The sequence below is a fragment of the Protopterus annectens genome, chromosome 17.part0 (genome assembly GCF_019279795.1).
Source record: "Protopterus annectens isolate FY-2018-M chromosome 17.part0, PAN1.0, whole genome shotgun sequence".
Lineage (NCBI taxonomy): Eukaryota > Metazoa > Chordata > Ceratodontiformes > Protopteridae > Protopterus > Protopterus annectens.
Genome location: NC_056751.1, coordinates 825,445,322 through 825,468,356, shown reverse-complemented (window position 1 = coordinate 825,468,356; position 23,035 = coordinate 825,445,322). Strand labels below are relative to the sequence as shown.

Here is a 23,035-nt window from a genome sequence, read left to right as displayed (position 1 = left end):
ATGGAACAGGAGTCTTGAAGATGGAGTGGACCCAGACAGTACACACAACTAGTGTGTCCTTCAGTAATGGACATCATCTGAGTGCAGGAATCACACTTTTTGAATCCTGACTTATGTTCCTTAGCTGATTCCTTAGACACTTAGACATAGTAGCTGTAAGGAAAAAATCCTCAATAAAAGTTAAAACAACAGCTATAACTGTTATAAAGAGAAAGCAGCAAAGAAACAAGTATCTAAAATGAAGTACTATATATTTATTTTTTAAAGAGAAGAAAAAGGAAGGGAGGAGAAGTCTCTAAGTTAAACAACTATCTCATCCTAAACAGATTACTCCTAAAAGGCTTATAAAAAACGGCAAGAATCCTCTAAATTAAAAAGGGATTCTTGTGGAGAAAATAAGGCCCAAAGAAAGATAGCCGCAAAAATAAACATACAAGGTTTGAAAAGGGCTAAAATGGTACAAGACTGTTACTATACCACTAATGCATAAAAATAACTAACAATTTGACAGAAAAGTTATAAAAATACATAAAATATTAAATTTTCAAGCCTGAGCCAGTGAAGACAATCCCAAAGCTTCAAGTGGCAAACGAGATCTGGGGAATATCCACTAAGCACTATGGGATAGGTATTTAGCCTCCAGCCAGTAGAAGCTCTCGAGCTTTAGTACAGGCTGAGTTGGAGCCAAGGTTTCGGCTCCGAACCCAAGGTAGCAAGACTGAAGGCGAGATGGGACAACATAACATTATATGTTAAAAGACTGATACATTATCCCCTCTGTTGACATTATAGCAGGTATTGATGCTGTTTCTCTCATCGTAATGTATTTAGAGAATGTCTATAATGTGATTATAATAATGTAATAATGAATACTGAAAAAAAACAGAATTTGGAAGGGTGGTAGATGGTGTCACAGTTGTATTCATAACTCAGTGCTGTGTGATACTCTCTGCTATGCACTGTCTTGGTAAGGCAGGTCTCTAATGGTGAGTGTCCTGGGATAATATTTAGGGTTTACAGGAGTTCATTACAGAGGAAACCCGAAAAAGGAGGAAATGGCACAGAGGAGAAGGAAACAGTTATTTGGTGAAGGGACAACATTCTTACGAAAGCAATTTTGGGAAAAGGAAAGTAAGAGAGACATTAAATGCTTAGAAATAACTGCAGCCTGAGGTTAATGGAGAGGACGGGAAGCAGAGCTGGGCATCATTCTATAGATGAAAATGAATGTTCAAGCTAGAGATGGCCCTGCCATGTTGTATGGAGAGGTTATGGAGATTTGGAAGATTAAGGAGCTTATGAGTATTCCAGGTGTTAAATAGCTATCACAGAAGCTGTTCAAACTTAACGTTAAATTTCTTCAGCATATGAATAATGTCAAAAATAAAGATTATGACGTTACTTTTGGGTACGGTTCATCTAAAGAGACAGTGCATTTTCAATGGTGAAGGGGTGTATCTTCCTGGAAAGAAATTACAGCTTTCACAGGAACTTCTTGAATGCTTATACTAACTAAGGGGATGACTGAAAGAACAGGCCTAGCAAGCTGAAATTGATAATGAGAGAGTGAATAGGCTATAGAAATAAACGAAGGAACCACAACAGCAGAAATTATGCACTAAAATCAGTACATTTGAGATTACACATAAAACAGCATGGAATTAGGTTCCAATATGGCTGCACACTGAGTAACAGCTTGTTTTAGCTCACCCAGTGTGAAAACAGAAACTCAACAGAGAAGGCCAGTAGACTTGTGTTTATGGGTAAATTTCAGTAACTGGCTAGTAAGTACACTGCCTGGATGCCAGGAATAAAGAAATACAGAAGACCTGGAAAAAAAATCAGCTACAAAAAGTAAGGAAGAAGCACTGACTAGGGAGAGTTCTGCAGCTGTTCAGCAAAAAGTAATGCAACCTTCAGACATGACTTCCAATAACCTACAGGATGATATAAGACAACTGCATACAGACCTGGTTAAAATAAACAAAACACTGATAGGGTATATTAACACAAACAACAAAAGGCTGGAACAAATGGAAGAAGCTTTAAACAGATATTCAGATGAGATGATAAAACTGAAAAAATCAGAGATCAAAATGAAGAAAAGGCTGGCTGAATATGACACAGCTCAGGAAGAGGTGTTTCAAAAATAATAGTTAGAGGACGGAGCACGTGGGGAAAACTTGAGACTTTCAACTATACCAGAGAAGCACGAAGGAACAGACTGCATTAAATTTATGAAAGCACAAATAAGCAACTGGACTGGTATTCCAGAGCAGGACTTATTAGTTGAATGGGCACATCATGTGTATGCTCCAAACTAGCTATAAGAAAGCAACCTAGACCTTTAATAGTAAGGATGCAATTCTACCAGCAGAAAGAACTGATTTTGTCAAAACTGTGGCAGAAGGACAAAATACTAAAAGTAGATGACAGCAGAGTATTTCTGGAGAATGATTGCTCATTGTACACCAGGCAAAAGAGAAGTAAATTAATCCATCTGTTCAGAGATGCAGGTGTGAGATTCAAACTGCTGTATCCAACTGTCTTCAAGGCATTCTTCCCTGGAGGGACAAAATAATTTTTTGATGAAGTGCATGCTAAGGAGGAAATACAAAAGTTTGTCCAACAAAAACTGAGCTGTGAAACAGAAGGAGATTCGGTTTCTCAGCCCTCTGGTAATAAAGACCATAGAGAGACTGCACCTATGAAACCTTTTCCAGTATTTCAACCAAAAATGTTGGAGAGAAGGAAGGGAGCATGCGAGAGTTGACCAGAAGAATCGAGAGTACATTGGAAATGAAGCAGAGACAGGATTTGGGTGATGGAGAAAAACAATAATATAATCAGTAAATTACAAAGCATTAATTATATTTGTGAAATATGACAGCACAAGAAAATCTGGAAACATTGGACTTCTTCAAAATCTGTTTGCTGAATGGGGGACTCAAGTATATGCCTTACTTCATGTCATTAATGTTCAGAAAAATGCTTTGGGGAGGAGAAGAAATGGGAGAACACTGACTGTTAAGTAAAGAAAACACTTTCTTTTCTTCATAGTATTGTATCTGTGTTCTGTGGTTTTCTTTTCATACTATTTTTGGGTCTAATGGGGATTGTAAATGTGTTTATTTCATTTTTCTCCCCTCTTCTCTTTTCCTTCTTAAGCAGTTTTGAGAAACATAGGCAATATAATGATTAACAAAAAAAAAAAAAAAAGGGAAAAGGGACCCTGGTTAAGGGGCATGACAGAGTTCAAATTAATGTGCTTTTTTCATTCTTGCATGGGGAAATGACTGATTAAGGACCTTTGTTTTAAAAGAGAGAGCAAGTAAATGAAAAAAGAATACTGAATATTATACGTTTTTTCTAGCACTTACAAATATGTATACTAAGTAGCATTTCTGCAGCTGCTGTTCATGCCTCCATGGAGATAATCTGATAAAGAGAAACTGGAGACAGTCTAGTGGAAGGGAATTGGCTGAGGGAAAAGAAGAAAAAAGAACAGAAAAATTGACTAGGACATAATGTTCCTGAAAACAATCAGGGATTTTCCCAGGTGTGACAGCTTTAAAGATAATACAAAACCAGTTAGACTTGAAATAAAGTTCTCAGTTTTTTTAAATGCAATAGGAATACTAATATAAACAGGTGCTTTTGTTTTTTTTCTTGTTCACCCTTCTTCTCTCTTTTTCTTTGGCTAGTTTTGAGAAATGTAGGCACTGCAATAAAAAAAAATGAGGAGGGGAGGAGATGGAGGGAGAGCAGAATGAGCTGGTTAATAGAGCATGACAAAAGAAAGTGTGCTTTTTCCATGCATAGGGAAATGACTGGGTAAAAATCCTAGGCGTTATCCAGTAGCAAGTTTATTACAAAGCATGTAAATGAAAAAGAATATTGAATACTGTAAGGCTTTTTTCTGATAAACAAAGTAGCCTTAGCAGTTTTGTGTCTGCTTTGCAAGTCTCTAGAAGACAATTTGATAAAGAAAAATGGCTTGGAGAAAGTGTTTACTGAAAGCATTCAAGTGTTTTCTCAACTGGGAGAGTTGCATAGATATAAAAAATCAAATAGCATTTACCAATAGCACAGGCTGTACCTTGCATCTTAGCATGACTAACCTTTCATTTTGGTTAACTTTAGCCTGCCTGTGTAGCTATCAACTTAGAACTTATGTTCTTATTAGGAAGCAAAAACTTCAATATTTGAGGATGTACATAGTATTGTGTGTTATTGTAAAGTTCATAGGTTTTAGGAGGATTTTTGGGGGGTTGTTTGTTCTGTTTGAGGGCTTTCAAAAAAACAAAAAGTTATGTAAGATGTGACATAGATGTAAATATATATGACATGAAACAACTGTATAAAAGACCAACCTGCGTAACATAAAAGTTGGAACTAGACATTTAGCAAAAGAGCAGTTATATGTAAAAGGTGGTAATAATAGAAAATGATGCTTTCTGCAATGTCTTTCAATCTAAATGGTCTTAGAGATAAATATATAAAAAAGAAAGAGTAGTGAGCTATAATAAAAAATGTAGAGTGCAAATAGCTATTCTACAGGAGGCACCTGGAAAGAACTGAACATGTGAATTTGATAAAGAAAGGTTTACAGGATGGTTATTCAGCAGAATATTTGGGGCAAAGGAAATGAGGACTACTTATTTTAATTGCAAGATGAGCTCCAATAGTGATAGAACAGGGAAAATAAGATAATAATGGAACATACATGGTATTGAGGGATTACTGGCTAGGGAGGAGGATTACACTGGCATGCATTTACATCCCCCCTAAAACTGCTATAATGGAGCTTAAGAAAATTCTGGGAGAAATAATCAGCTTTCAGCAAGGAGTATTATTTATAGGTGGAGACTGGAATTTGGTTTGCAACAGTGAGGATGTGTCTGGGGGACCTAGAAGGGAAAATATAATAAGGGAGGGTAGATTTTTGTAGAAACGTATGAAAATTTTTGGCATGGAAGATGCAAATTTAGTACTAGGAGTTTTGAGTGAATTTACATATTACTCACCAAGATACAAAAACTGAGCTAGGCTACACAGATTTTATATCTCACAGGAACATGTGCATTTAATTGAAGGTCTTGAAACGCACCCAATAACTATTTCAGATCATGCACCAATAATAACTAAAATAAAAACACAGAGTAATGAAATGAAAATGAGATGCTAGAGCTTTCCCACCTGCCAGCTGAAAGGAGTGGAATTTAAGGAACAGGTTGTGGAATTAATTCAGGAGTTACTGCAGAAGACAGATTTGTCTTCTGAAAACATAGCTAAGGAGTGGGATAAAATTAAAGTGGAGTTTAAAACTAGATTGGAAATAAAAGAAAGGGAGATATGGCTAAACAGTAACAAGAATTATTTAGTGGGATTGACAAATGTGAAAGTGTTGCAAAATATGGGAAATCTCTCAGAACAAGAAAAGGAGCCACTGCAGAATGCTAAACAGAAAATAATGGATTACCTCAATAATATGCATGAATTTAGAAAGATTACTGTTAAAAATTGTTTTTGATAATAATTCTAGAGTACAAAAACTTCTAACACAACTCAGGCAACAAAAAGTGGAAAGGGCAGTCCCCAAGCTTAGGGAGCCTATAACAAGGAAGATAACAAGAGACCCTGTAAGTTTTAGAAATATTTAGGAAATGTTATCAAAATTTGTATAAAGCGGAGAACTATAGAAATCAAGAAAAGGTATAAATGGAAATGTTTATGGAAGAATTAAATATGCCAATGTTAGAGGTAGAAGAGGCTCAATTACTAATAGTTAGGACAGGAAGGGATGAGATAAAAATGGCTATGTATAACCAATCTACAGGAAAGTCCCCAGGAATAGATGGTATTCCTGTGGAAGTTTGGAAGTTAGGAGGGAAGAAACTAATAAAGATCTGGAAGGTTTCGTTTAACAGTATTTTAAGAGGAGAAGTACCAGCATCCCAGAAGAAGGGGGAGGCAATGGTAATACCTAAAGAGTGTAAAGATCCATGTTCATACAGGCCCATTTCAATACTAACCCATGATTATAAAGTTTTTATTTCTATAATGACTAAAGGAATGGCAATAGCTATACCAAAATTGATAGATATGGATTGATGTGGTTTTGTGGATGGGAGACAAACATTTGACAACATTAAAAGAACATTGATGATCCAGAGGGAAGCAGAATGTAAGAAAGTACCACATTTACTGGTGGGTCTTAATGCAGAGAAAGCATTTGACAGAGCAGACTGGGACTTCATGAGCAGGGCAATGGAAGCATTTGCTTTCCCTGATACAATTATAAGGTTGAATAGAAGAATATATGAAGGCTTGAAGGCACAAATTAAAGTAGGTGAGGTCCTCTCTGATAATGTTTGCTTGAGTAGAGGAACCAGACAAGGTTGTCTGCTTTCCCATTTGCTGTTTGCATTATATTTAGAACCATTAACAAAGAAAATAAGGGACTCAGAAATTCAAGGATATAATTGCTATGGTAGTCAGGAAGAGCTGGCTCTATTTGCAGATATTATTTTATACATGACAAAACCAGAAAGTGACATTACGGTGTTGTGGAACATTTTAAGACAGTTTCAAATCTTCTCAGGATACAAAATTAATGAAGGTAAAACAAAGACAATAGCGGTAAATTATGTACCCACACATGAATTCCTCCAACAATATCCATATTTATGGGGACATGATAAAATGAAGTATTTAGGAATATAGATTAGAAATGTATCTGTGGTGGCAGCTAAGGAGATATGGGAAGAGACTAAACAGAAGATAATACAAAAATTGAGAACGTTTTGTTATATGGATATGTATACTACGATATAAGCCATTAAAATGTTTTAGTCCCTTTAGCCTTATACACAGGTCAGGCATACTTTTATCAACCAGAGGAGAAGTTGTGGATAGCAGTTACAAAAGAGCTGAAGGGTTTTATCTGGGAAGGGAAGACAGCAAGGGTCAAGTGGGATAAGCTGATTCTACCAATAGGACAAGGTGTACTAGGATTACTTATTTTGAGGGGGTATTTTAGAGCAACACCTTTAAGGCTCTTATACATATCACAAGCAGAAAACTATAATTCAAAGTAGAAAGGAATGATGCTGACATAGGGAGGAAGCTTAAGAAATAAGGCGAGATTGGGATTTTGGATGCAGATTCTTAAGGAGAACAACCAAAATCATACAGAGTATTATATTCATAAAATAGCATGGAGTAGTCTAAGAACCAAACCAGCATGAGAATGGAGAAAAGAGATTTTGCCGATATGGATGACTGTGGTCAGGGATACAGATAATAGACAAGAGGGGGATGGAATTTATTAGAGAAAACTGGCAAAGGAACCAAAGTATTGGGAGCAAATAACTAGAATGGGAAAGGTAATAGAATGAGAAGAGGCCAAGAATTTATTTGGACTGCAGGTTAGAGATGGCATTCCCTATCAAGGATTGATAGAGTACAGAGAAAGAGAAAAAAATAGGGGGCTCCTAAATGAAAGACCAGCACCGGTAGAGTTTTTAATAGAATCTAGAACTGAAGCTGCCATTAAAAAGGAATAATTAGTAAAGCACATAAAATATTACATGATAATTATTAGAATCAATCAGAGGAGCTTAGAAAGGATTGGGAAGAGAGATTGGATAAGCAATTCACAAAGAGATAATGGGGCATATATCTATATCTCCCAAATATGCAACAAAGTCTAGAAGATTTAGGATATTTGGGTGGAAGTGTTTACATAGGTATTTTTAAACCCCTAGCAGACTCCAAAGAATGTTTCCTCAGGTGGATAGCAAATGGAAGTGTGACTGGCAAGAAAGAAGTAGCTGGGAACATATTTTCTGGAAGTGTGATGAGCTGGCAGACTTTTGGGATTCCCTGCAAACCACTCTGTCAGAGATGCTGGGTGAGCAGATTGGACATACTGGGGAGATGATTTTGTTTGAGTTATGCTACAGAATAGGAATTGCCTAGACATAGTAAAGTTTTGTTGAGTCTAATTATGGTGGCTGCCAAAAAAAGCAATTACTAGAAAATGGAAATCAAAGTCTAGACCAACATTATTAAAAGTAGTGAATATAGTAACAGAGATACAACAACTGGAATTGGGATCTTTAGAAAAGGGAAGGAGCAAACTACATAGAAAAAAATGGGAATTATACGTACAGTATATGCACAGCAGGAAAGAGGTTCAGGAGGCAGGATTTTAATGAACTATATAATGCTTAACTGACAATGACTGGATGGTTTAAAAGTGATGTATAAATCAAAAGCACCAAAGGCTTAGCAGATTACTTAAAACAATTTATTGAGTAAGCGCTTTCGGAAACAAACTGTGTTTTTCCTTCTTCAGACAAGATACAACCATTTTGCAGAGCTTATAAATAACACATACAATGCTAATTAACTGATTATTAAAACTAATTAAATAGTTTTAAAGTGACAGATACAATTCAGTAGATTTTAACAAGCCAAAGGAAAGAAGCTCTGCAAAATGGTTATATCTTGTCTGAAGAAGAAAAAACACAGTTTGTTTCCGAAATCGCTTACTCAATAAATTGTTTTAAGTAATCTGCTAAGCCTTTGGTGCTTTTGATTCTTAGTTTGTTTGTTTGCCTTTTCGTGTAGTTAGAAGTGATGTATAATGTTTACAACCACAGTTGTTTCAATGGCGTCTGTGGTGTAAACAGTTTGCAACTACAGTGATATCATTTTGTATGTGTTTCATTTATATAAATTAAAATTGCCTTTGTCATGTGCGTAAATTTAGTAAAGATGTTTGATAAAAGAAAGGAGTATGGAATTGAATAATAAAACAAATTACTAGCAACATCTAAAGGGCCACATGTGTAAATCTGCATAGTCCAGGATATGACAGCCTGGACCATGAAATCATAACTGTAGAAGATAAGCTATAGACTACAGTCATCTTAACTCTCCATCTTCCATCACCAAAATGAGGAACAATACCTACCACAATGTTGAATAAACGGAAAAATTGCTAATAACATAATTTATTAAGCTCACAACATGCTTATCAACTGTTTCTTTATACATACTAAAAGTTCTTATAAATAGTTTATATGATTTTTCAATATTTGCAATGGATATTTGTTAAAAACACTTCTTAATAATGGAGGTGTGACAGATCCTTTATGTGTGGAATAATGTTGAACTTGGAATTTTAAGACTCAAAATGAAAAATATTCCCACTTAGTGGGTTGAGAGGAATGGCAGCTATTACAAAGAAATAATGAACTGTACCATGAGTGAGATCTACTTGTAATAGGTATGTTTTGATCAGATCTGAAATATCAAGGTAAAAATGTATTCTGTGGAGGTTATGTGCCTGAATGCATATCTATGTACAATCGTGTGTGTGTGTGTGTGTGTGTGTGTGTGTGTGTGTGTGTGTGTGTGTGTGTGTGTGTGTGTGTGTGTGTGTGTGTGTGTGTGTGTGTGTGTTCACAGATGCAGGCACACACAGGTGTGCTGATGCATTTGCGCAAGGGATTTCAGTTTTCTTTATCAAATCTACTTTTATTGACAAAATAAACTGGTGTGTCTTTTTTATATAAAGTGTTAACCTTCAAATACTAGATGACACAGTGAACATTAGTGATGAATGCGATTTGTCTACAGGAAGGTAAGTGTTTTTTCTGTCATGCTGAACATTTTGGGGAACATCAGTGGTGTGTGAGATTTTCCTTCACGCAGGCAAGTGTTTTGTTTTCTATGCTGAAAGTTTTGGATATACAGAAAGTTTAGGTATTAGGGGTAGGAATGTTTGTGTGAGTGTTTGTGGTTAGGATTAGAGTAAGGACTAGGTAAGGGGATAGACGTTATATTGTTTATATGTGGATATGTGAGGGGTATGTGTGTGTGTGTGTGTGTGTGTGTGTGTGTGTGTGTGTGTGTGTGTGTGTGTGTGTGTGTGTGTGTGTGTGTGTGTGTGTGTGAATATTTTGTGCAGTGGTACTACTACGGAAAGGATTTTTTATTGTAATATGTATGGTTGGGGGTTTGTGGCAGTGGCACGGTTAGCGTTAGTGCACATATGTAAGGTGGTACAGGGGAGGCAAAACCTAACTTATTTTTTGAGGGCATCTGTTCCTATGTTTTGTATGTGTTGTGTACAAGTTTTTACATTATCTTAGAACAACTAGCATAACTATGGTGGGTATTATGCCAATGTTGTTAGTTTTCATGACATGACAAGATAGTAGAAAAGCAGTTGATGTGCAAAGAGTATAGTAAGCTTTTAGTGATGCATCAAAATTTCAGAGAAACAAAATAATAAATATTTATTATTGCACTTTTTATATGGGTCTGTTAGTATGATTATAATGGCTAAATATTCAAAAGCCAATTTATGTAATGTTGACAAAAACAATAAAAGCTATCTAGTATGCCAACAAGCAAAAGAAACTACAGGAATCAGCATGCAAAATACTTTATTCTCTGGTTTCGTCTCTTGACTTCTTCAGAATAAAATTCTCAAATATTTTTGCCAATATATGCAACAAATAACCAATTAAAACAATAGAATCTAAAACACTTAACTATATGTGTACTAAAATCAAATACAAAAACACTAAAAATAATCATTTTGTTATATACAACCTCCTACCTTATAAAAAAAACATTTGATATTGATCATATCACTAAGCTGAGAAATTTATCTGCCCCCATTCTTAGCTGCCACACTATTTCTTTCTGCTCTAAATAATTCTTAAAATCATCCCCTCTAAAATCAAAAAATCATTGTTCTGTAATGGAAAAAATGAACATTTTATATCTATCACATTCAATAGTGTGCTTAAAAAGTGCATTCTTTCCATCCTTCTTTCTAATGCTATATAAGTGTTCCCTAATTTGTTTCATGCAGTGCTCTTGTGGTCATACCAGTATAATAGGCACTGCACCTGGAACATACACAAATATAAATCACCCCTCTGGTTTTAGAATTGAATCTGCCAGGTACTGTCAAGGTGTTAGGTAAACTATCTAAGGAAATAGAAGGTCCTTCTAAGATGTAACAAATGTTGCAACCCTCCCCCCATATTTAAACATCCCTTTGCTTTTCTTAGTAAAATAAGTTGGGGGGTATGATTTTTGTGTTGTCCTTTTGCAATAGAAATTTCAAATTAACTATTTCTATATATAAAACAGGGCACATTTCCTGTGATCTTAAACAAATCCTTGTTTCCTTCCAAACCTTTCCAATTATTTTGTATAATAGACAGTATAGCCTGACTATCAGCGGTCATGTCCAGGCTACAAACCATATTCTTTTTATTTTCCATATTAAACCTGATTTGAACATGTCTCCTACTAATAAAAGGTTGCTTTAATATAGGAGAAAACAAAGTATTTCTATTGGCTAATATTTCCTTCTCAATTTCTTGTAATTCTTTATTATATGCCATATTTAAAAATAAACTAGTTATAAACAATAATTAATCTCTTAGCTTATTATCTTTACTGGTCATCCTGCTAGCTCATATATATTGTCCTCTAGGAAGACTTCTCTTCATAAATGGGGGTGATTACTGCTTTGGTGTAAATAATTATTAGAAAATGTCTCTTTTCTATGAATGCTACTTTCAAATTCTTTTCTCTATATTCCACTTTATAGTCACATCTAAAAAATATACTTGGATACCACTCTCTCCTAATGTGACTCTTAAAAATGCAGACTTCTGATTTAGCAAATTTATTAAATCGTTACGGTTGTTAGAAGTTCCCTCTGTCATTAAAACGATTCATCTATGAACCATTTATAATAAATTACTTTAAACATACCATAAATAGGGTTTAAAATTTGATGCCCCCACCAGCCCAGAATAATACTGACAAGCTGGGGCTAATCTAATCCATCTAATGTTGATACAAACACACACAAAAAAACAAAAAAAAAACAGTAGACTGTGCATGATCTGAGATAAAAACCTTGGAACATGCAGCTACAAGAGATGTTTTCTTGGTGCCCCCCACATTCCTTGCTATTTATATATTGCATCTCTGAGAATGAGCAATACCATATAAAAGGCATATTCCTCAACCCATCGGTAATGTAGTAATCTTGCACAAATGTCAAACATCTGTTTTGTTCACTAAATTGCACAGGCAAAATAGATGTCAACTATATAGATAGGTTCATAGATTCATACGTAGTCACTAGACATGCACTTCATGAGACCAGTAAGAAGCCTAGCCCAAATTTCCAAACCACTGTATGGTTAAGTGACTAGCACAAGTTCACACAACAGGCAAATGAAAGTAGGAATATTTAAACCCTGAACCCTTCACACAGGAAGTTGCTCATTAACAAGACAGATCTTTAGTCCCCTGCACTAACTGCCAGAATGTCGACTTAAGTGCTTCCATATAAACATATATAGAGATAGAGAGAGAGATTAACTTAATTTTATCATACATTTTTTCTGTTGAACAGAAGAAAAGCTAGTTCGTGTGATTGAAAATAAGCTGACTACACATACTGGCTTTTATTTCTGTGCAAGATTGTGGTACAGTGGGAATAAGGAAATTTGCCCTTTCCCCACCATAGTGTGATACATACTCACACACACATGCACACGCACACACACACACACACACACACACACACACACACACACACGCACACGCATTTATATTAGATTTTTGTAATTTGCATGATTTAATTTTACATTTAAAATATGTATGCTGTACTCACATACACATGTATATATTAGATTTTTGTAATTTGAATATTTTAATTTTATATTTAAAATATGTATATTGTACATAGATATACACACGTATATGGTTTTGTGTGTGTGTGTGTGTGTATTCATTATAAAGTGGATATAAAGTGTACACACCCCTGTTAAAAAGCCAGGTTTTTGTGATATAAAAAATGAGACCACAATAAATCATTACAAAACTTTTCCCACCTTTAATGTGACCTATTACCTGTATAATTCAATTGAAAAACAAATTTGTTAGGGGAAAAATATAAAAAATAAAATCGTACAATATGCTGGTACACACCCTTAAACTAATACTTTGTTGTAGCTAACCAAAGAGAGATAGAAAGATCAAGACCCATTTTACAAACTGTTCCTGATGTCGATGATGAATCATTTCTAGCATGTTTTTCAGTTCTGCACTTGTTTTAGTGCTCCAGGCTATAAACCAGCTGGTCTGTCTTATTTACATTCTCTTCATGTTTTTCAAGTTCTTGTTTCTTTTCCAGTTCCATCTTAAGCTCTTACTGAGCACTTTTGATGACCAAGGATGTTAACAGCCCCTCTTTCATTCTCTTGAAGAAGCAAGGGACAGGGACAACAGGATTCTTGACATCATCACTGCAATGCAATCTGACATTTTTAATGAATGATGTTGCTGTGTCTCTCAATCATGACACTCCTGGTTCATTATTAAATGAACTGTGCAAAGAAATCAAAATGCAAAAAGGGAGACCAGACCACACAGAGAGACTTGATCACGTAATAAAACTAAAGAAAATGCATATAAGTTTTACATTTATGAAGGACACATCCTGAGATGCTAAAACCTGAGCAGTAAGGTCAGTGTTTCAATGCTAATTTCATGGTGGTAATGAGCAATTGTCATTTCCTTGCAAGGATGAACTTTTCAGTAATATCCAACTCAAAACCAAAACAAGATTTGAACTACAGAGAGACTTTAATCACTTACTAAAACAACGGAAAATGCATATAAGCTTTCACATCTATGTAGGATGCTTCCTCAGTTGCTAAACGGCAAGAGTGACTATGTTTAAATACTAATCACATGATGATAATTGATGAATCACAGCTGACAATACATTTGCCATGTGCATTTCTGATAAATTACACAAATTCTAATATAAAAGTAAAATACTAAGATACAGTATATATAAAGCACATCTTAGTTCTGCTTTCTTTTCTTTAAAACTGTTTTAGGCTTGCAGCCACTTTGAGACATGGCCAAACATTAGTCTTTGTTATCCAAATATAATGCATACATTCTATTTCTTTAATTATGCAATCTCCTATTGTGTTTATAGACATGTTCTTAATACCTCTAAACTTAGAAATGATCATTAGATATCTCACGGATATCCATAGATAGTGCACTTTTTGCAATAGTGAATAAAAAAATTGTAACTTTTATATAATCACTATATCTTCTAAACAAATAGGTACCCAAATTGTCAGCAACATAAATATATTTGTAGAGAGACTGATTTTATATGTCCATTTGCCACTAGAAACCTCACTTTTGAGGACTCTACATCTTGCAACACTGTATGTAATATGCATGGATTTCTGTGCAGAAAAGTCAAACAAAAAGTTGAAAGATCACATGTCTGAGCACTATTCTGATACTGGGCACAGTATTGCAACTAGTTCACTATTTAAGTATATTTGTGAGACAGCTGATATATTTTTTTTTAGTTTAGGATTTATCTATAATATTTTTATAAACAAAAGAGGAGACAATAATGAACAATGAATAATGAATAAATAATGAAATAGAATGGACAACTATGGAAGGTATCATATATTATTCCACTTCATAAAAGTGGAAATTCTTATGAATACTCAAACTATCGCCCTATTGCCATTCTATCTCCCTTATCCAAAATACTTGAGAAATGTACACATTCTCAAGTGACACAATTCCTAAACTCATATAATCTCCTCTCCCACACACAGCACGGTTTCAACAACATAACACTGCTTTGTTCTCTTTTACCAATCTAGTCAACCAACATAGAAACAATAACTTTGTATCCGCAATATTTTTAGACCTCTCCAAAGCATTTGAGATGGTCTCACCTTCCTTACTACTTGACAACTTGACCTCCCTATTCTTTGTTCCATCCACTATAGCATGGTTTAAAAGTTATCTGTCTGAAAGACAACAATCTGTCCAATGGCAAGGTGTACTATCCCCCTTGCTCCCAACTACCATAGGTGTACCACAAGGCTCAGTATTAGGCCCACTTCTTTTCTCCATATTTACCAATAATCTCCATACCACCACACAGCATGCCTCACTTATACAATACGCAGGCGATTCAATGTTCATTTGTTCAGCACCATCAATCATCACTCTACAACAACTCATTCAGGAATCTCTTACCTCTGTCGAAACATGGATCACTCAAATTCAACTTATCCTAAACTCTAATAAAACTAAATTGCTACTTTTCACCCCCAACAAAACCATGTCTGCTCCTCTATCCTTCACTGTCTCCTCCAAAAATGGCTCTCCCTCTGACCACACCAAACTCCTAGGCATTGAAATTGACAAAAACCTACTTTTCAACATCCATATTTCACAAACAATCAAAAAGGTCCATAAAAAAATGGGAATACTATATAGACACAAAAAATCCCTCACAAAACAAGCTCATATTTCCCTTGCCCAAACTCACCTACTGTCCACACTATATGTCGCTCCCATCCTCACCCATGTCAGAAAACGTGATCCTGCCAGACTTGAGACATGTTATAATAAAATCGCCAAGTTTGCTAATAACTCCATCTTCAGAACCCACCACTGCCAGGCTCTAAGGGATCTACAATGGTTAGAACACTCCCAACTACTAATCTATTACCAGCTAGTCATTGCTTACAATGTTGTTAAACATCCTGAAAAAACTCCAGCACTAGGCCAACTCCTCACCCACTATAATACAAATTGTCCTCTCTGCTCATCTGACAAATCTCTACTCTGTATCTCAAAGGCTAACAATACTGCAGGAAAGGCTCTGTTCTCTCACACCATCGCTAGAATCTAGAATAACCTCCCTTCTCCTCTGATCTTGCCCCCTACTCTTACCCACTTTAAAAACTCACTTAAATCACACAATGGAAAAATCGATGTGCCCTTGTATCACATAAGTCCTTCTGTTTCGCTCACTCCATAAACGCACCGCCCATCTCAACCACTGTAAAAATTTCTTTACAGTCTTATTGAAACTTTAACTACTGAAGAAACTGTAGACTTGCCGCATGAATATTTATGTTTAAATATGTTTTTGTATATTTATCTCTTTGTATTTCCATATTTGCCTATATAGTTATTTCTTTGTATTTCCATATTTGCTTATACAGTATTTCTTCATATTTGTTTTCTCTCATGATGTTCTTGTCGTCTCATAGTATTTTTTAAAAATTGTTAATTAAGTCGGTTATTTGCTACTGTGGAGCTTTTCTCCCCGGGTCTCCTCTGAAAATGGACCTGTGTCCAGTCGGACCATCACGGTAAACAAATGTAAAATAAAAATAAATAAAAAATACTTGGATCATAAGACTAGAGGCTGATGTTCAACCAAAAATTAATAGGGCTGCAAGCCTTATGCATATTTCAAAGAAAACAAACAGAAACTGCAATGAGTTATATAAATATATATATTAGCATTTTGGCTCTGTTTTACAATTTGTGTAATTTTAGTAAAAATGTATAGGGTAAATGTATTCCATGCTGTGATTTGCAAATTATTGTCATGTGATTATTATTTAAACACTGGCAATCTTACAATTCACATTTTAGCACCCGAGGAAGCATCTTACATATACATGAAAGCTTATATGCAGTTTCCGTTGTTTTATTAAGTGATTAAAGCATCTATTTGTAGTTCAAACTCTTGTTTTATGTTTTGGTTTCGCGATGGACATTATTGTTCACTTCATCTTTGCAAGAAAATACCACTTGCTCATATAGGTGCCTTCTTGTAAACTTCATGTTTAAACTTTTTTAGTCTCCACCAGCAACTTCCATAAAATAGGATGACCTTGGGATTCTCAAGCCACCCTACAAACACCCACAAACTGATGTATAACTGCCTCATTCCTCTCCATCCTTGACAGCCCTCTCTTACCTGACAGGCTAACTAACTTTGTGTGACCAGAGGCAGATATGGTCAGTGTGCCTCTCTGCTAGCATGACGACCTTTCTTTTTCTTTTAATTTTCCAAATTTACTTCATCACTGTTCTGAATTTTCAACTTCTTTAATAAAATGGATCTGATATCTTACTTTGTTTCTTTATTTCTTATAATTTATACGCTATAAGAAATAAAATCCAGAGGACAAAAATAACCATGAGGTATTTTTATATTAGTGGTGTTTCTTGGTAACCCCTAATGACCTTTTGGGCATTGTTTTTGAAGTAATTCTATACTATTGTCCAGTGGAGTAGGCATTGTTTCTGATTTAAATCTATTCCAGATGGAATCTTTACTTGTCTTTCATATTTAATTCCAATCAGGGTGATTCAGTATGCCTTTCAGTATCTTATAATTTGTTTCTTATAATATGCATTGTCCCTTCTTTTGTTTTACATTTATAATTGAAGGTAGTGGAGTTGCAGAGAATAGAAGAATCAATGTTCTTTATTTGTTAAGCAAGTAAGCCCACCAAGCAGAAGATACCCTTTTCACAAGTAAATTAGAAGCAGCTCAATACTGTAACCCTCTGTACTTACAAGTCAGTGGCAGATCCAGGAATTTGCAAGGGGGGGGTGCAGTCTGGTCAGTTAACTACTGGGGTGGAAGCGAGAAAGTGGGACACTAGGCACCGCCACAGTGCATGGGTCAGTGGTGAACCATCTCACTTAAGACCACCTTACCTACCTACAGGCAGCACTGCAGAGTTCTCTGGTTCCCACAAGGGAATGGAAACTGACAGTAATCACCCCTACCTCTTCACGGGTTAGGGCAAGTCTAACCTGCCCAAGCCACTATAACTCAAATCACCCGGGCAATAGTTCAGCTTGCCCCTTCACCACTGCTATTACATATCCAATTCAACCATAGAACAGTACGGTGCTTAACTACACTGCCGCATCCCTGTCATGTGCATACATTCTACAGACATTGAACAGTACGGTGCTTAACTACACTGCCGCATCCCTGTCATGTGCATACATTCTACAGACATTGAACAGTACGGTGCTTAACTACACTGCCGCATCCCTGTCATGTGCATACATTCTGCAGACATTGCTATGCTAAACTTACACACTTACACTCCCCAAAATCAGGGAGAGACAATATTAGAAAAGGCTATAAAGTACTTAGCATGCTTTTCTTGAATATGAAGTCAGAAACTACATTGAGACTGCGACCTCTAAAGATCTGCCAAAAAAGCCACAGAATCTGAACAGGAGAAACTAAGACACAAGTCTAGCATGTTTAGAAATAGCTGAGCTACATACATCAGCTGTTTAGAGCAAGAAGTCTTGACAAAGTCATAAATAAAAGTAGGACAATTTAAGTCCCAAAAATAGGGACATTTGCTCTTGCACACTTAGAAATTTGATAAAACTAGTTTTGCATTAGCATAAGGACATGAACTCCGAGACTCAATGTCTTTTTTTTTTAACTTCAGTCTTTAATGGTTTACCACTAATTTGCTCGAAAACCATAAATTTATGAAGAGCGGACCAAAAAATCTGAGGCCAAAGTTTGGAAATCCTGCAAAAATCTGTCCCATTTAGAGGTATGCAGAGAGCTACTTGCACTCTATTTTTTTAAGAGATTCAACTAGCAACCTCTCTAGGCATCAAACCACATTTAAGATATTGCACATGTAGCAACCAGTAAAGTAGACAACATGAGGAATTTGTATTAAAGAAATATGCACTACACACCTCAGTGCATCCATGATGGGGGAGACAAAGCAGCAAGGGGATTGTTGGTTACAATTTTGCAACAACACTAATGGAGTTACCTAAATGAGACTGCGTAGCAACACAGACACAATTCTTAAATCAGCTAATAGCAACACCCCCCCCTTACAAGGCAAGGCATAACCTTATATTTAAAGACACTAGTGTAACCACGTATACTCTGCATACAAGGTATCTAATAAGCACATTAGAAACACTGGGGCTTTATCAAGCCCTACCACGTCTATAACCATCTAGGATTAAAGCCTCCAACATGTACGTATTTTGCTTACAAGAGGATTACAAATCTAATAGCAATTTCTGTAGTTGACTGAGCAGCTGAATGTATCATGTTTTTTTTTTTGGGGGGGGTCAGCAGCTTGAGTGAAATTACAGTTTAAATCTCAGGTAGGTGGCAAGACAGCAGTTAGCACATAGAAGTAGAAAATAAAGTACAACTACACCCCCGCTTATAAGGTATGGCTTTCTCCACCAGATACCACAATTAAATACTTAAGGAGAAACACGTTTTAGACGTTTTATGCTTACCCCTACAAAATCTCTCCATACAACAGAAAGCAGTCAACATGTTTATTTCCAAGAGAAAAGGACCACATATGCTAGTCAGTAGATTAGCACAAAACACAGGTGGCAACTTAATAATTCCTCACCATAACAACGACAACAACAATATTTCAGGCATGGTGACTTTTAATGTCACCTTGCAGTTCTGACAGCTTGATTTGCTATAGCGAATGTTTGTAAACAGGGAGCAGCACTGCTTGGATTTTAACGTTTCTCAAACCCTACCACAGACTGTAGAACAACCTGCCAGCCTTAATCTTCCCTGAAAACTGGATGAAATGCTGCTTCTTTACTTGTCAGCAGTACGTGAAATGCCATTGTATGCTGCGGTGGTGGTGCTGCTGCGGTAGCGTTGTCGCCTCACAGTAAGACGTCCTGTTCAATTCTCAGAGCGACTACTGTGTGGAGACATGCGTGAATGGGCGTACCATCGTTGAAGGTTGCGCGTCAGGGCTGGCAACTCGGCATGTAAAAATCTACTGCCAATCATTAGCAGACCGGAGTTCCACTGTGGCGACCTCTAACCGGGAAAAGCTGAAAGACACAAGTACGTGAAATGCCATTATACTAAGTAAACAACAGAGGGGAGTAACTTTTCATCTGTTATTAAGAGGTTAATTCCACCCGAAAACATTTCCCATACCCGCTTGCTGGGTTTTGTACTAGTTTAAAGGGTGGATTTTATTGAGCAGCATTTTTGTATTTATACCCCTGACATACAGTTTTAGAAACGTTTCACTATTATAAGCTTTATAGTTCACATGATGTCTGTTTCAAGGACAGTGTCCAGCAACAGTTCAAAGTCCTGATGAGTAAAATTTGACTTAACCTGTTTCATGAAACAGCTAAAATGCTTGTTTTGAACTTGGCATTTTGATTAAAAAAGTCACCATCTATGAGTGATGTAGTAAATATGCAGATTAACAAGGGGTTCCTGATGTAATTAAGTACAAGTGACAGATAAGCAAATTGAAACATTTATTATTTACCTTAAAACAGAAGGTTTTAGTTCTTTGCCTAATGTCAGTAGCCAAAGATGATGAACAAAAAATAATGCCATTCCCACGGTTACCAGAAGATTGTGAAGATTAACAGATACCTGTATCTATCCATATGTATGTGTGTATGTATTATACACACGTATGCCTACATACGATTATATGGTGTCAAAGTCAAAAGAACTACATTACCTCAAAGCAAGATCACTCCAGTAGTTAATAACCTTTGTCCAACTAGTCATATTAATATTTTAAAATTGAACAGCATCTTCCGACAACAGCTTACAACGATTTACTGTCACAGCTCTCACCAACGCGCCAAAATTAAAAGGGAAGATGCAGTTGGAGGAAGACCGTTATAAATGTTATTAAAATAACAAATCGTCTGACTGCAATCTCTAATCACATCTCCACATCTCTGATGTATTTGGCACGTTGGTGACAGGATTCTTCTGGAAAGATGCACCTGATTTTCCAAAAAAAAAAAAAAACAAAGTTGAAAAAGGGGACAGTTCATGCCCCTGCGCCCATGCCTAAAACCGCCACTGCAAGTAGCTATTTAGTAGAAAAGTAATAATGCTTGGAACAGATTGCCAGTACAAATGACAATGGGTACAGAAAGTAATCACAGAGTGAACAGAGAGAGAGATGTTAGTAATCATAGAGTGAACAGAGAGAGAAAGATATGTTGGAAAAGCTAAAGAGGCAATCACCAAAGACCAGGCAATGCTTACAAAAGAAACTTATTCAAAATCACATGGACTTTCTCTGATTTCTCAGAGGGTTCACTGTTTTTTTTTTTCTTTTCAGTAATATATTCTATGGCTCTTATTTATGAAGTAAACAAAAACTCACTTATCTCTCAGTTTACACATTTCTTCGGTGACTTCTTTTAATCGGTGCCTTAGCTCATTTCTTTCACGCTCTAGATTTTTGTTTTCTTCCAAAAGTATTTCTCGTTCAGTGGTGGTCCTATCTAGCTTCATCTTAGCTTCAAAGTAATCCTTCTCTGCTTTGGCTAGGAGTTCTTGAACATCACTAACCTGCAAAAGAGAAAAAAAGATGTTAATAAGTCTAAAGGAAATAGCCTTATGTAAGTAACATTTAAAAGGCATTTCCAGCTTTCTAATAATTATCTCTGGCAAAATAGGAAGAAATGAAATCATGCACTATAATACAAATTCAGGCCTAATATTGCTGAGAACCAATGAAAACATGTTTATTTCAATGGTACTTACAGTTTATTTTCATCATTGAATACACTCAATGTTAGAACTACTTCTGTTTTAAGAAAGGATTTAGTTCTGTGTGTAAGAATAAAATGGGTTATCTCAGGTGTGTATTTTAAGTGTAACTGAAAAAAAAGCATAGTTAACTTAAATGCAAAAATGACAAACAATAACTTTCTTTCAAGTGAAACAAGGAAATAAGTACAGTAAGCAATGCAGATATCACTAGGGATCCACAGAAGTGCTATCAGGCCGCGTTTTAGGTGGAATTAGCATTTCAGGGAAATAAACAAACAACAAGCATACAAACAAAGCTAAATTCAGCAGGCCTGGATCTAGTCTATGCTACAGCAAACAAGGTGTAACCAAAGCAGACACCCAAGCAACCGCTACCCCAAAACAAAACACGTGCAACACATAGCTCACAAAGCCAGTGTGCTGAACAGTCACAGCCCTTAAGGCTAAACAACACACCTGATACACTTGTAATAGGTGACTCTATCGTCAGGCACACTGACGTCCCACTCACCAGGCTGAACAAGGAGAAGGTCACGGTGAGCTGCCTGTCGGGCGCTAGGATCCGCCACATAACACAAGCACTCAGGTCACTCCAAGGCAAGTACAAATATGACTCAGTCATTGTCCATGCTGGTGTGAATGACCTGAGACGTACCTCCCTGGACTACATGAAAAGAGACATAGAGGAGCTCTCTGAGCATGTAGCCCAGGCTGGTATGACCCTGACCTTGAGTAGCATCTTACCCTCACCAAGAATGATGCCACAATATGAAGACAAGATGATCAATTTCAACAATTGGCTTAAGTATTGGTGTCATTCAAAGGGGATCAATGCCTGTCAGCCTGGGATGACATGCTCGACAAGCCACGATGCTTCGCTAGGAACGGCTTGCACCTGTCACCCCTGGGCTTTCGGATATTGGCAAAGGCTCTTGCTACCCCCATAGTGCCTTTTTTAGGCAAGGCTCAAAAGACAAACCCACCTCCATAGGTATCACAAGGGATAAGAAACTAAGAGTAATGCTACTTAACGCCAGAAGTCTAAACCTCAAGATGCATGCACTCGAAACTCTCCTTAGCATGGAGAACATTGATATCTGTGCAGTAACAGAAACCTGGTTCAAGGCTCCCGAGAGCACCCACGCACTACCAGGTTATACCTCATACCATGATTTTCGGCCCCAAAACTTGGACCGAACCACAAAAGGAGGGGGAGTATCAATATTCGTCAAAGATACCCACACCTCCAGGTTGGTGGCACAGCACGAAGCATCAGAGACTATCCATGTGCAACTAACATTGGGTAAAACTGCCTTCCAGTTTATAGCCTGCTACAGACCACCCTCCCAAACACAGGAACCCCACTCGGCCTTCCTGAGAATACTGGAAAATATGAAGGTCTCTCCAAACACCATTATATTGGGCGACTTCAACTACCCAAACATAGACTGGGAGCATTACTCTAGCTCCAACACCCTAGCCCAAAGGTTCCTAGAATTTATAAACTCAGATGCTATGGAACAA

General features: G+C 36.5%; 1 protein-coding gene across 1 annotated transcript in view; it reads right to left on the bottom strand.

The window, feature by feature from the left end:
* Positions 1-23,035, bottom strand: part of LOC122791537 (trichohyalin-like) — a 243,184-nt gene that overhangs the window by 6,911 nt on the left and 213,238 nt on the right. The window contains exon 4 of the mRNA XM_044059279.1: positions 21,120-21,307. Within this exon, the coding sequence (XP_043915214.1) occupies positions 21,120-21,307 (188 nt within the window). The remainder of the gene's footprint in view (positions 1-21,119; positions 21,308-23,035) is intronic.